The 14,575-nt window shown below is 38.4% G+C and overlaps 3 protein-coding genes across 22 annotated transcripts; 2 read left to right on the forward strand and 1 right to left on the reverse strand.

Moving 5' to 3' along the window:
* The first annotated feature begins 1,371 nt into the window (after window positions 1–1,371).
* LOC106433878 (ATP-dependent Clp protease proteolytic subunit 2, mitochondrial) lies at window positions 1,372–4,441 on the forward strand. 2 transcript variants are annotated; one of them, XR_007328145.1, is made up of 5 exons: window positions 1,388–1,789; window positions 2,276–2,697; window positions 3,472–3,590; window positions 4,082–4,158; window positions 4,384–4,441. XR_007328145.1 is itself a non-coding variant. In XM_013874716.3 (2 exons), exons 1-2 carry the CDS (start codon window positions 1,486–1,488, stop codon window positions 2,686–2,688), a joined length of 717 nt encoding a protein of 238 aa, XP_013730170.1. In that variant the 5' UTR covers window positions 1,372–1,485; the 3' UTR covers window positions 2,689–2,865. The 2 variants fall into 2 exon arrangements, 1 of the variants encoding a protein (XP_013730170.1); XM_013874716.3 differs by lacking the exons at window positions 3,472–3,590; window positions 4,082–4,158; window positions 4,384–4,441 and having other exon boundaries at window positions 1,372–1,789; window positions 2,276–2,865.
* On the forward strand, window positions 3,351–11,548 carry LOC106433875 (protein HUA2-LIKE 1). 19 transcript variants are annotated; one of them, XM_048767161.1, is made up of 16 exons: window positions 3,351–3,590; window positions 4,082–4,158; window positions 4,384–6,171; window positions 6,256–6,760; window positions 6,992–7,100; window positions 7,283–7,395; window positions 7,473–7,660; window positions 7,760–8,498; window positions 8,602–8,893; window positions 9,038–9,130; window positions 9,231–9,308; window positions 9,425–9,603; window positions 10,086–10,238; window positions 10,663–10,743; window positions 11,051–11,169; window positions 11,356–11,548. In XM_048767161.1, the coding sequence occupies exons 1-11, from the start codon at window positions 3,480–3,482 to the stop codon at window positions 9,299–9,301; spliced, it is 4,086 nt and encodes a 1,361-aa protein (XP_048623118.1). In that variant the 5' UTR covers window positions 3,351–3,479; the 3' UTR covers window positions 9,302–9,308; window positions 9,425–9,603; window positions 10,086–10,238; window positions 10,663–10,743; window positions 11,051–11,169; window positions 11,356–11,548. The 19 variants fall into 19 exon arrangements, with proteins under 19 accessions (XP_048623118.1, XP_048623121.1, XP_022568465.1 ...); XM_048767164.1 differs by having other exon boundaries at window positions 11,090–11,169; XM_022712744.2 differs by having other exon boundaries at window positions 11,114–11,169.
* BNAC09G47710D lies at window positions 11,498–14,201 on the reverse strand. The gene is made up of 3 exons (XM_013874715.3): window positions 13,613–14,201; window positions 12,852–12,982; window positions 11,498–12,702 (listed from the first exon to the last, which is right to left on the reverse strand). Exons 1-3 carry the CDS (start codon window positions 13,907–13,909, stop codon window positions 11,874–11,876), a joined length of 1,257 nt encoding a protein of 418 aa, XP_013730169.1. The 5' UTR covers window positions 13,910–14,201; the 3' UTR covers window positions 11,498–11,873.
* Between the last annotated feature and the right edge of the window lie 374 nt (window positions 14,202–14,575).

Raw genomic sequence — 14,575 nt, forward strand, 5'->3', positions numbered from 1 at the left:
TTAATAATTTTGTGTTAAAAAATATAAACCAAAATTAACTTCAAATATTTCACCTAATATCAATAAAAACTAACTTAAAAGATTAACTTTAATTAACTTTCACTTCAAATTAACTTAAAAAATTAGATTGTGAATGTGTCAATCAAACTTCCATTATGTAAAAATAACTTCTTCTTTTCCTAAAATCTTAAATAAAAGAGATTTCTAAAAGAAAATTCTTTTCTAAACTCAACCAATTAAGAATTTTTCCTTTTCTTTTAAATCGCGACGAGAGAGAATTGTAAAAAAAATTTAATAGTAATTTTTACTTCAAAAATTTAATGATAAATATGATAGTAACAATTATTCAATTAACAAAAAAAATTTGTAAAAAAACGAATTTTTAAAATTGCAACATTTAAAATAGTTAATATTAACTGGAAATAGTTATTTGATAGAAATTGTTTTTTTAAATCCTAGACAAAATATAATTGTAAAATATTATGTAATATTAATTTCCTTTTCTAAAATCCTACAAAACTGTAAAAGAATATTTGATAGTTATTTTTCTTTATTTTTTATAAAAAAAATCCTAAACAAAAGATATTTGTATAATATTTTTAAGTCCTAACCAAAAGAGAAGTGTAAAAAATTATTTGATATTATTTTTAAGAGAGTTTTTGATGATGAACATGATAGTGTAAAATTAGTATTGATACGATTTGTAAAAATAGCAATTTTAAAAATATTTATTTATAACTAAAAATAATTATTTGATAGCAATCTTTTTTTTCTGAAATTCTAGAAAGAAGAAAATTGTAATAGGTTATATGACAATAATTTAACTTCTAAATCTTAAACAAAATTGTAAAAGAGTATTTAATATTTTTTTTTTTAATTGTAAATAAAATGAAGATTATAAAATAGAATGTTTTCTTTTTTAAAAAAAAACCTAGCAAAATAAAAATTTTAAGACTTATTTAATAAAATATTAAATTAGTACATAAGAACATGTATAATGTTATTGATTCGAATGGTGTATTTAACTTTCATTTTTTTTTACTTTTCATTTCTTTTTTCGGATTTTGTTGAGTTTAAATGTTTATGTATAGTATTTTCTCTAATCATTAGTATAAAGTTTATAACAACTCATCTATGCACCATAATTATAAAATACAAATATTAACTTGAATTTATGGGTGAAAACGAGTTTTAATTATAAAATAAATTTCAAACAACATATACAAAAAACAATCATAATACTATAGTAAAATGATTTATTATTTTATGGTTTTAATTAAATTAAAACATCAACGCAACGGGGTCATATCTTGTTTATAATAAATTCGGAACAAACATTTAGCCACAACGAATTTTTTTTTTAAATGTAGTAAAAGAAACTAAAACTAGACTATAGAATTACGGGAAAAAAATGCATAAGCTACTAGTCAGCGTCTCCTGCTTCCTCCCCTCTTTCTTCCAAGCACAACCCTAGAAATTCGAGTCATGAGGGGTCTGATCTCCGGCGCGAAGAGGCTATGGACAACAACACCGCCGACGGCGATAACCACCGCCATAGCGAGAAGAAGCTACAGCGTAATTCCAATGGTTATCGAGACTTCGTCGCGAGGCGAGAGAGCTTACGACATCTTCTCGCGACTGCTCAAGGAGCGCATAATCTGCATCAACGGCCCCATAAACGACGACACGTCACACGTCGTCGTGGCTCAGCTTCTCTACCTCGAGTCCGAGAATCCTTCGAAGCCGATTCATATGTACCTCAATTCACCGGGCGGACACGTCACCGCCGGTACGCTTATCCGATTTACGGTTACGATCTCTCTCTGTAATGTTGCGAGTGTCCACGGATTCGATTGCTTTGTTCTTCAGATTGATCTATAATCTGTTGCTTGGGATATTATTGGATCTGAAATTGAGAATCTACTCGTGCTTTTGTAGAAATGATAGTGATTAGTTACTAAACTTAGTTGATTAATTCACCAGGCGGACACGTCACCGCCGGTACGCTTATCCGTTTTACGGTTACGATCTATCTGTAATGTAGCGAGTGTCCATGGATTCGATTGCTATGTTCTTCCGCTTGATCTATAATCTGTTTGCATAGGATATTATTGGATCTGAAATTGAGAATCTACTCGTGCTTTTGTAGAAGATGATAGTGATTAGTATCAAACTTATGAAGTTTCTGGGATATTCGATCATCTGTGTAAAAAGTTGTTAATGAATCTTCTTCTTAGTGATGAAATGTTGATCCGTTATGGTTATCTTGCAACAGGTCTTGCGATTTACGATACTATGCAGTACATTCGATCTCCGATAAGCACGATTTGTTTAGGCCAAGCTGCGTCCATGGCTTCTCTGCTCTTGGCAGCAGGTGCCAAGGGACAAAGACGGGCACTTCCCAATGCGAGCGTCATGATTCATCAACCTTCAGGAGGATATAGTGGACAAGCTAAGGATATGACTATCCACACGAAGCAGATTGTCCGTGTTTGGGATGCGTTGAACCAGCTCTATGTGAAACACACGGGGCAACCCTTAGATGTGATTGAGAAGAACATGGATAGGGATCATTTCATGAGTCCTGAGGAGGCTAAAGCGTTTGGTATAATCGACGAAGTGATTGATGAGAGACCACTGGAGCTGGTGAAGGATGCTGTTGGAGGTGAAAGCAAAGATAAAAGTTGAGAGAAACTGGTAAATCAAAGAAATAAACTTTGTTTCTTCTCCTTTTTCTCCTTTGCTCTTGTTTAGAGATTTATTTTCCGTCGATGATGATGGTGATAACCTCTGGAAAGGGGTTATCTTGCAGACCCTTTTTACTTTTTCCTCAGTATCAATCCATTCTTAAGACTGTTTTAGCTAGAGCTAAATGGCATTGGTTTATCCATTCCAGTTGCAGCCTCATCAACAATAACTATGTTAAGTCGCCTAGTCCCCTATAAACTGTCTGGTGCTCACAACTCTAGTAGTAGTACATACTCTCTTTTGTTTACTTGATCACCTGTGATACCTCTAGACTCAGAAAAATGAAGATTTTCTCTTCATCTATTGATGTTTTTTGTGAAAAGGGGCAGGCAAGGCATTAACAAAAGATAGTAAAAGGCAATTTTGTAAATAAAAAATAATTATTATAAAAGAATAAAAAAGGAAAAAAAGTGATATCGTTCTCGTTTCTGTGGAAAGGGGAGGGAGAGGAAAAGGCGGCGACGTGAGTAAAACCAGCTTCTTCCTCTTCACAAAATCTCCCGACTAAAACTTTCGCTTCCTCTTTTCCCTGATTCCCTTCGATTCGACTCTTACCTCTCTCTCTCTTACTCGTTTTCGCATTATTGCTCGAAGCCCTAGCTGTCTCCATCGGTAGATTCTACGGCGGAATCAATATCCGGTGAAGAGTCGAAGTTTTTCTGGGCTTTTTGCGATTTCGTTTGGGTGTTTGTATCTGAACTCAAAATTGGGGTTCTTATCCAGAGTCGCCGATGGCTCCTAGCCGTAGAAAAACAGGGAGCAAAGGCATCGCGAAAGGAGAGTTGAGACTGGGTGATCTCGTTCTTGCTAAAGTCAAAGGCTTTCCTGCTTGGCCTGCTAAGGTGCGTCTTCTCCTCTCTCTCTCTCGCCGTTGATGCTTCGGCTTCATGGCATCTTTGGTTCATGATCATGTTTTTTTCCTAAGGTTTTGCACAGACTCTTCTTGTCTACTCGCTCAATCTTATAGTTCGTACGTTCGTCTTTTTTTTTCGGGGGGTTTAAGTTGGGTTCTACGTAATTGTGTTTTCTTTGTGTTAGTTTAGTTTATGGCGTTTTGTTGATTGACGGATTGAATTTCTCTAAGGTTCTTCTGGATAGCTCCAATGCTGTGTGTTTCTCTTAGTAGGCTTCATACGCAATAATGCTGCTTTTATTGTATGCCGAAGCAAACTTTTTTATTCTTGTGTGCTGAAGTTGTGTGAAGCTCAAAGACAGTAGTATAGTCCTCTAGCTTATTGATATGTAGTATCTCTTATGTCCAGAGTGTTTGAATTGCTATTGAGCTGCGTAGGATTTAACTTAACTTCTGTAAAGTAAATGTTTTGTGTTTCAGATCGACCGGCCCGAAGATTGGGATCATGTACCAGACCCAAAGAAATACTTCGTTTATTTCTTTGGAACACAGGAAATGTAAGCATGCCTCTTCTGTGTCTATTGATTGTTGATGTGTTGTGATTTATCTCATCACCACTTAGAAAGCTATATTCATTTGCGTCTAGTCTATTCATCACGTTACTGTAATTTGGTAGTTTCCTCCCTGATTGCAACATCACTTCTTTGTTTCTCCTTGTTGTTTGATTGTGATTTCGTTTTCTCAGTATTAGTCACTGACCAAGTAATCATACTTTAATGCAGAGCTTTTGTTGCGCCTCCTGATATTCAAGCCTTCACTAGTGAGGCGAAGAATAAACTGTTAAAAAGATGTCAAGGTAAAACGGTCAAGCACTTCGCACAAGCTGTGGAGGAGATCTCCGCTGCATTTGAGAAGTCGCAGAATCGCAAGTCAGATAACGTGGGCAGTGAGGCGCTTTTGAATGCTGTTGAGCCTAGTTTGACCAAGGCTAAGGCATTGGATGGAAAAGATCATAGAGACACTGGTAGTGATGAAAATTCTGATAAGTTCGATTCTAGGGCGGATCCTGGTCACCATAAAGTAGTTGAGAATAATGGTGCTGAGACAAAGCCTGACATAGGAGAAGAAGATTCATCCCCGGGTGGTGACGGACAGGAGCCCGACTCGGATAAAAGATGTAAAGATGAAGTTCTTAGAGCCAAGCGTCTGCCTGATAGTCGAGCTACAGATAATAATCCCATTGGTCCTAACCAGAAATTAAAGGGCAGTAAAAAGGAATCTTTTGTCAAGAAAGTGGTTTCGGATCTTAATATCGCTGGTTGTGAAAGCTCAAAAAAGTTGCTTAAAGAGAAACCAAGCGCTGGAGTCTCGAGTGATAAGCATGAGTATGCAGTTGGCTCTAAAAATGGGAGTTTGGGGAAGAAAAAGAGGTTTGAAAGTGAATTTGGAAAGTCTGCATCAGGAGAAGGTGAGAGTCCACGTGCTGCTAAGAGACAACGATCTGAAGATGCTAAGGATCAAAATCCATCTAAGAGCAAACGTCTTCGTCCTGAAGGCAAAGCTGAAGGATCTGATTCTGCTGGCGTTGTGTCAATTCGAAAGCGTGAGATTGTTGATAAGGAAATGGTCGGTTATACAAGGCGCCACAAACAGACAGTTGAGCACACAAAATCTTCCTCCTTTTCTGGCTCTCGTGATAAAAAGGGAACAAATCATCCAGAACGGAAGATTAGTACATCTTCTGCTGAATGTGTGAAGGTTTCAGCTGCTCAGCTGCCTAAGAGACGGAGGGCAGTTTATATCTATGATGAAGATGACGATGAAGATTCAAAGACTCCGGTGCATGGAGGAGATACCAATGTTCGCAATGATACTTCAGCTTCTACTGATGGTCCTAAAAGTGCTAAGGCGTCCCATGATACTTCTATTAAAGTGAAGCGATTTGAAGGATCTGAAAAAAGTGCCGAAACAGGAAAGGTACCGCTGTGTAAACATAACAAGGAGGCTTCACTTACACTTCCTGATAGCGTGGATGGCCTTTCGTTCAGCTCGCCTATGGGAAAATCTGTGACCGAGTTACCCCCAGAGAATGTCAAGCCAATCTTAAAATCTCCTAAGAAATCCCCCAAGCTGATTACATTCAAGAAACAGGTGACGGGGCAAAATAAAACTGCAAAAGTCTCTGGTGCAGGAGTGCCAGATAGCGTGGAGGGCCTCTCTAACAGCTCGTCTATGGGAAACCCAGTCATCAAGTTACCCACAAAAAATGTTAAGCAGGTCTTGAGATCTCCTAAGAAGTCCCCTCAGTTGGTTTCAACTAAGGATCAGGTGGCTGGACAACATAAAATGGGAAAAGTCTCTGGTGTGGGGATGTCAAAAAAATGCCAAGGTGTTTCTTCTAAGGATGCAGTGGCTGGTTCTGATAGAGCTAGCTCTTCTCAATCTCAGGCAATAAATCAGAGGAGAAAACCAGCTTTAGGGGAAAAACCAAAAAACACGCCAAAAGTTGCAACTCGTTTGAACGATGCTGGAGTGTCAAGAGACACTTCTGCTAACTTGTCCACTGGGACGTATGTTTTCGTATTTCCCGATGTCATTGATATGTTTTTCTTTCGCTTGGAGGTTATAGTCTTTGTGTTCTTTTCGTATTGTAGGATTGGTGGCAATCAAGAAAATGGAAGTACCCCATTGGTCAGTTCTGGGTTGCCAGATTCTTCGTCATCTATGAAGGTTCTGATTGCAGCTGCCCAAGCTAAAAGAAAACAAGCACATACACCTACTTCACTGTCTGTGAATTTGGACAATAAGTTCTCTGGCATCGGTGAAACGAATATGAGAAATAACAGCCCTTCCATGGTTCAGAATGTTTCATCTTCTGCTGGCGACGCCATGGTGATTGTTACTCTGGGACACGAAGAAGATACGAGTCCATCAAATCATGGAAACCAGTCCGCATCATGTAACCAAGCTGGGATTGAAGAGAATGAAGAGAGAAGAGTTAGCTCAGGGCATATGTCAGTTGGGGATGCTGTCACTGAGGCTGCAATTTCACGAGATGCTTTTGAGGGAATGATAGAGACCTTATCCAGAACGAAGGAAAGTATTGGACGTGCAACACGCCAGGCTATTCAGTGTGCCAAGCATGGGATTGCCAGTGAGGTAAGTTAAATTGTGGTACCTAATAATATTCAGCAACATTTTTCTTTACCTCTTTATTAAGACTGCCAGCCAGGGTTATCTATGATAAACTTAATAATAGACTGCAAATGAAGTTTCAATTTAGAAAGATACCTTTGCTATGGTCAAATGTTTCGAGAGAACTATCTACAGCGTTTGATGTGTGAAATTCAAGAGCAGCTTTTGATGTTTTTTGTTTTCCTTTTTTTTTAGGTTGTGGAACTTCTCATACGAAAGCTAGAAAGTGAGCCTCTTTTCCGACGTAAAGTGGACTTGTTCTTTCTCGTTGATTCGATCACCCAGTGTTCCCATAGCCAAAAAGGTAAGCTTCCTCCTGAATGGATGCAGCAACTCTCTTCAAAAGGTCGAATTTTTTAGGTGCTTAGGTATATGTATACTGTTGCTGTCTTTCTGTCTACAGCCAAAGATAATATATCTGTCTGTCTTATGTATATAACTGATAATATTAGTGATAAATCATGATGCATGTGAAATCTTCTTTAGGTATAGCTGGCGCGTTGTATATTCCTACTGTGCAGGCAGCTTTGCCACGCCTTCTAGGTGCTGCGGCTCCGTCAGGGACTGGGGCTCGTGAAAATCGCCATCAATGTCGCAAGGTTTTTTGCTCTTTGTTCGATCGAGGGCACTCTCATGTTTTTGTTGTTCAGAGTCAATAATCTCTTACTTCTGCTAGGTGTTGAGGTTGTGGCTTGAAAGGAAGATTTTTCCGGATTCTCTCCTGCATCGCTATATTGGTGATATTAGCACCTCTGGTGGCGATGCAACTGCTGGGTTTACCTTACGACGTCCATCTAAATCTGAGCGTTCTGTAGATGACCCTATAAGGGAAATGGAAGGGATGCTTGTTGATGAGTATGGGAGGTATGCAATTTTTTTCCGGTTTGATATAGTTTCTGATGGGCATGTGGTTAGAGACAGCTTTATTACGGTTCTGATACGTTAACTTCTTCTTTTCTGCAGCTATGCGAGTTTTCAGCTGCCTGGATTTTTATCTTCTCATACTTTTGGAGAGGGTGAAGAAGATGAGGATTTTCCAACCACATCACGGGAAGTTGAAAACACACATATTGAAGAACCAACCCATGCTTTAGGAAAATTAGAGGCACGTGATAGTTCGGGTGATAAAACTCCCTGTGTTCTAGAGGCTGTCAATGGTGTGCGTGAAATGGACGATGCTTCTTATCAGCCAAGAGATGAAGAACCTTCGTATGATAGTTCGAGTGATAAACCTCACTGTGTTTTAGAGGTTGGCAATGGTGTGCGTGAAGTGGAAGAAGTTTCTTATCAGCCAAGAGTTGAAGAACCATCGTATGCCTGTGGGACTGGAGCAAGGGAGGACTCACCGACTGCAACCACTGCAACTGAGCTACCTCCTTTTCCAGAGGGTTCTCCTCCACTGCCTCATGAAACGCCTCCATCTCCCCCTCCCCTGCCTCCTTCCCCTCCACCCTCATCCCCACTTCCACCTCCATCATCTCCACCGCAGCTGCCACCACCACCACCTCTCTCTCAGCAACGTTCACCTCCACCACTAGCTCCTTTACCACCTCCCCAATCTATAGCTACACCACAATCATCCATAATTCAACCGTCCAAGTCTCGCTATCCTTCGTTACCCCTTCAACCAGGATTTGCTCCTCCATATCCAGTATTGCAACAGGAATACCAGATATCTACGCAGCGGTCTAGCGTTGCCACTGTAAGCACACTGGTTTCTCTCGTTTTCTGATCTAGTCATCTTGTAATTGCTCAAGCTACATTGGCTTGTACTTTTGATTTGTAAACATAAAGCGTCATTACAGAACCAACTACTACGGCCGAGCAGTGCTTCTTTCGGACATAGCCCAGGGACTAGGCATCTCGCTCCAGCACTATCCAGCCATTACTCGATTCCAAGCCGGATTATTGAATCACAACCCCAGCACTCCTCCTTTCCTCATCCTTACCCTTTTCCATCTCAGTCAGTTGATGCGCCGCGACATATGAATGAGGATCCATGGCGGTTGACTTCAAATGCACGTCGTGCAGATACTCAACATGGAGCCTGGATACGTGGAAGAAACCCACTTCCAAGCTCTCTTACGGTTACAGATGGTATGTATATACGAGAATCATCTCAAACCTTTGTATCTAAGTTTGTTCATGTACATGTCGTCTACCTATGGGCATTATGCTGCATCAGTTGGTTATAATTCTCCCTGTTTGTTTGATACTGGTGATCTTTTTTTGTAACAACAGGTTTCGTTCAGCCTCATCCAGAAAGACCACCTTCTGGGTCAATGAGCTATCAACCTGCTGCTAATACTATGCATGCGGGCCCTACAATTTTAGGTGAGACGATCTATCTCGATCCATCGAATTTAGCCGATCATAAAAGAAATTGGGATCTGTTGCGTTTCCCTGTAATTAACGTTTCAATCTGTTATTCAAGGTCATACTGCTTCGCAGATGCGACCATCTCGGCCTGACGTACCTTCTGCGGCTTGTTGGAGATCTTCTTGAAGTTAAGGTAGATAACCTTTCGGTTGTTCTTTTACACTTCAAATAGTGAGCTGCTAGTATTTCATTAACATGTTTCACCTTATTTGTCTCTAATTTTCTTATTCCTGGATTGTTATCAAACAGTTTGAAATAGACTTCTCTCCCTTCCATGGAAGACACTTTTTTGGCGGTATATTCACTTCCAGAGGCATCAAAACTCTTCAGGCTATTGTCAGGATACTGCTGTATATTGTAAATTTTCCTGACAAATGTTATCACCGGATCATGTTCTTCACAGTATATATGCCCTTGTTTCTAATTTGGTTAGTACTACTATGCCTATAACTACACACAGGTTTTTCTAGTTAAACGAGCAAGTTTTCAAGTCTTGAATATACTGGGTTAAATCTCTGTCTGATAAGAATCATAAAACTAGTAACTGTCTTTACTTGTATTTGAGACACTATCTTGAGAAATGCTCACCCAATAAGTGTAGTGTCTGCAGTCTGCACAGAGAAGTACCTAAGTTCAAAGTAGTTTCAGTAGTGAGGCAATGACAAGTTCCCAAGTACTAAGTGCAAGTCTGTTAATTTACTCTTAATATTGGTTCCCAAAATGGTGACATGTTTATTTAGTGTTTCTTGTTGTTTGTGGGCAAAGTCACTTTGAAGTTATTCGGTGAAGTCTGTACTGTTCATCCTAGACGAGATTACTATATTAGATAACTGCTTTCTCCAAAAGAATAGTGAGGCGATGATGCTCTTCTGCTCATTAACTTAAGTTTCATTTATGCTGTTCTTGACAGGTGTCTCTTCTCTGCATAACCTAGGTTGTCCTCCCTGGAGCCGTAGCAGGAACACGAAGCATGCATGTATAAACAACCGCGACTTCATTCAGCGGGTTTTACAAGTATCCATATTGAACGCACTGCTTATCTGAAGTTTGTTGAGGACTTGAGGTATAAGTTCCTCTTTATGTTTCTCAACCAACCTTGTCTTTGGCTTTTAGCTCAGTCTATAGTGTTTCCAGCTCCCATGAATTAATAATATCCTTTCAAGTCATGTTTGTGCTGGTGCCACCGTGAAATTTTGTTCCAAACAACAGTGATTACTGTTTGAGAACTGCGAAGAAACAGAAACATGGTTTTTTTATGTTGTGTTGGTATATCGGTTGAGATTTGGCTTACCTGAGCGAATAAACTAACTCAATTGTGCATTTGTGTGGATTTTTGATATTGACTATAGAATTTACTATATGAATGATTTAGTTCCTTGATCTCTATGTTGTCTAGAATGATTTAGTCTTTCTTATATCTGGCTTCATGATTTTTATGTTGACTTCAGTTTCTAGTATATTAACACTCAGCTGCACTGTCTCTCTAGCTAGGTTTACACTTTGGAACCCAGGATGGTGGAGTCTTGGAGATGAGTCCTGGTTGGATCAAGTTTTTGCGTAATGTTGAGGTAAAGACATTGAGCTGAAAATGAAGCATGAGCCTAATAACAATAGAAGACTGGAATCTAACAGAAACGTATTGATCATATGCTTAATTGATTTCTTAGGTAACGTATTTTAAAAACGCATATCCGTACTTTTGGTTTTGATCGTTCCCCAAAAGTTGTGGGACAATGAACTAGTAAACAAACATATGAAACGGTTTAAAAGGATATTCTACAAAATAAAAAATTTAAGTTCAACTCATAGAAGTTTATTCGCGATTCTGTTGTTTGTTACCCGTTGTGCTATTACGTTTTTATTTTACATCCACAGCCGAAATCCACTTCTGTCGCCCGTACTGCTAGTGTTCAGGTTGCTTTTTCATGGTTATGGCAGAAGTGGAAGTGTTGAGGGAGATTAACGATGATGAAGGTGCAGCTGTGTTGACGACGGTGGGTAGCGATTTTTGTATCATGCTTTTAAATGTTCCATTTAATTTAACACACTTAGCAAATTTTTATGCTTGTTTTTAAACTGTGGATTTATGCTCTATATTTTTAGATTGTTGATGAAATATATATGTATATATTACATTATTTTACCTAACTCGCTCGACTGATTATTTCCGGGACTTTCAGAGCGGTGGAGCTAACACGTTCACACGGTGCCTTTGTAATTTTGTCAACGATCCGACAGTTCAAACCTGACTTAGTGGAAAGCATTATTCTTTTTTCCACGAAATATAAAATAGAATAAATAATAGTAACAGTGTAATACAAATTTTACAAACGAACAATTTTAATAAATTATTAAATAAATGCATGTGATACATTTTAGTAGTGTGTACTGTGTAGCAATTCATCATATTGGAAAAACGTAAAAAAAAAATTTGGACTACGCTAAGACAAGGTACAAAGTATTTTATAACTTACATAAACGTAGGAAAAAGAAGGCACACAATCATTACATCACTATCACAAGCTTTCTTCCTTCTTTATAATCTTTCTCAATTTGGAAGTTTTTCTTTCTTCCTCCGAAATTTCTCTAATCTATTTACTCCGCATTTAGGCTAAAATAGCTTCTTCTGCTTTTTGATTTTGTATAGTTTCCAAAAAAAAATGGGACAGTTAAATAACGAGAAAAGCTGACCTTGTTTTTAATCCATAGCAGTCTTGTTTTTCCGACCTGTTAAAGGCTTTGGTAACCCATCAAAGATTGAGCTTGTAATAGCCGCAGGTGTAAGCAAATCAGGTTTCAAACTCCACTTAGAAGTCGGCCATAGAGACAGCGATGATGAACCGTTACTGCTGTTACCCTCCGGATCTTGTAGACTCGATGCACTCGAAGATTTTCTCACACTGCTAAAACTGTCTGAAACTGGAGCATCCATCAAGTTGATTGGTACCGGATTGAAGTTACTAGTCTCAGATTCTGCTGATGATAGATTAGTTCTGCTCGAAGCTTTCGATCTCAAAGCTAAGCCTTTTCCAGCTATCGATAAAAACCCTCCATTGCTGCTACTGTTCTCTTCTTTCAACAGAAGCTCTGGAGTCCGGGACGAGAAATCGGCTTCAGATTTTTGGCGTCTCCTTCTAAACTTATCGGCACTCGTTTCCTGAGCGGTGTTGTTGTCCGGTGATTGGTTAACCTCGTCGAAAAGTGCATTGGCTAAGCTTCTGGATTTCCTGTGGTGGTTTAAGGGAGTGTTTGTGGAAGGGAAAGGTCTGAGGTACTGATGATTACCACCGTTGCTGGAGAGATGATGATGATGAGAAGTTTCGGTCTTGTTGTAAGTTCCCATCTCCAAGAATCCTCCTTCCGAAACTGTTCTGTCTGCTGGTTTTAGCCCGTAGTAACCTTGCAGTGAAGACATGGCTGGAGAAACTTTCTTATCCGAAGATTTCAGTCTCAGAGACTGGAATGAGTCGAACACGTCGTTGTTGCTGTCGTTTGGTGGTTCCAGTTCGTGGCATGAACATCCCTCTCTGCAAACAAAGATTCCATGGATTAAAACCCAAAGGCTCTATCTTTGGGAAATTAAGAAACAAAGCTTGTAAACTGCTCTGTAATAAATAATATCCATGACTGGAACTTAAAAGCTAGCTAGCTATAACTTGAAAGAGTAATAAAGTACCCATGGTGTAAGGAGCCATTAGATAAACAAGGAGAAGGAGGATGTCTTCCAGGTAAAGGAATCTGAAGAGACTTGAGAGCAAACATTTGAAGATCAGTAACAAGTCCATTCATCTTCTTAACATCTGCTACCTGAAAGCATACCATTTTCAACAACACAAAATCAAAATAAAAACATGAAAAAAAACAAAACTCTTTCCTCCTCATGTGTTCTTCATCATCATGCCTCAATTCAAAATAAATAAAATCTTTTTAACATCTGCAACTTGAAAGCAAAGCATTTTAAACACAAAAAAAAAACAGAACATAAAAACCAAAACTTTTTGTTCCTCATGTGTTCTTCATCATGCCTAAATTCAAAATAATAATTCCTTTCTACCAACACTATTAATTAAATCTCTAATTAAAAACACCATTCAACAACAACCTTTTAGCAAATTCAAACCTAACTCATCGCAAAATATCTTTTTTTAATAACACAAAATCAAAATAAAAACATGAACAATAAATAAAATCTTTTTAACATCTGCAACTTGAAAGCAAAGCATATTAATAACACAAAAAAAAAAAAAAAAACAGAACACAAAAACCAAAACTTTTTTTTCCTCATGTGTTCTTCATCATGACTCAATTCAAAATGAAAACAAAAAAAAAAAATTCATTTCTACCAATACCATTAATTCATTAAAATACCATTCAACAACAACCTTAGCAAATAACAAACCTAATCTCATCGCAAAATATCTTCTTTTTTTAATTTACCTCAACGCCGTATTTAATAGCAATGCCGGCGAGAGTATCGAACTTGGAGACGCGGTGCTCGATATATCCCCGGTCCGGGGAATTGGAGCCAGGAAACGGCGGGGAAGAGCTTGAAGGTGGAGGAGACGAAGTCGGCGACGGGATCCGAAGAATCTTAGATCTAGAAGGACTCTTCTCTCTCGAATTTTCAAACCGATCTAAGAATCCACCGTAGCAATCATCATCACGGAACTTTCCGTTGCTGTATTGCGGAGTCCCGTTGCGATTCGAAAGCCTTCTCTCTCGATCCATAAACATAATAATCTCTATCTCTAAAACTAGATCTGATCAGAATTCAAACATCAAGCTCGGTGAGGGAGAGATTAACGAAAGAGAGAGAGAGAGAGATGAACGAAACGAGTCGATTTTTGTTTTTCTTCTCTGAGGATTGGATTCGATTGAATTTTTATTCTTCTTCTTTTTTTTTCGCAGAGTTTACGGGGGGAAACGAACGAGAGAGATCTCTGTGCTCCTCCTCCTCCTCCTCCTCCTCCTCTCGAATATCGAATTTTTATTTTTAATGAGAGCTTAAAAATAGATGAGGAACATTACACTACTATCGCATTATTATTAAGAAATTAAGAATATATGCTTTTCTAAAATAATTCGCTTTACAACTATAAACAAATTGACATCATTTTTGCTTTTCGACGACATTAATAATTTGTTTTTTTTTCAAATCATTGCATTTTTAAAAACATGTAAGCAAGTTTTTTTTATAATATTATTATTAAACGGACTTTAAGATAGTTATTGAGATTTTGATTCGGTCAGAAGAAATTATCTAGTTATAACTTATAAATAATACACTAGGTCTGGATAATAATAAGAGCTTAACCAAGTCTGTATGTTTGACAAAACAAAATGTCGGCGAGGGGGCAGAGAGAGTCTAGCTAGTTAAATCACATTCTTCTTTACACAACT

This window comes from Brassica napus, chromosome C9, assembly GCF_020379485.1.
Source record: "Brassica napus cultivar Da-Ae chromosome C9, Da-Ae, whole genome shotgun sequence".
Classification (NCBI taxonomy): domain Eukaryota; kingdom Viridiplantae; phylum Streptophyta; class Magnoliopsida; order Brassicales; family Brassicaceae; genus Brassica; species Brassica napus.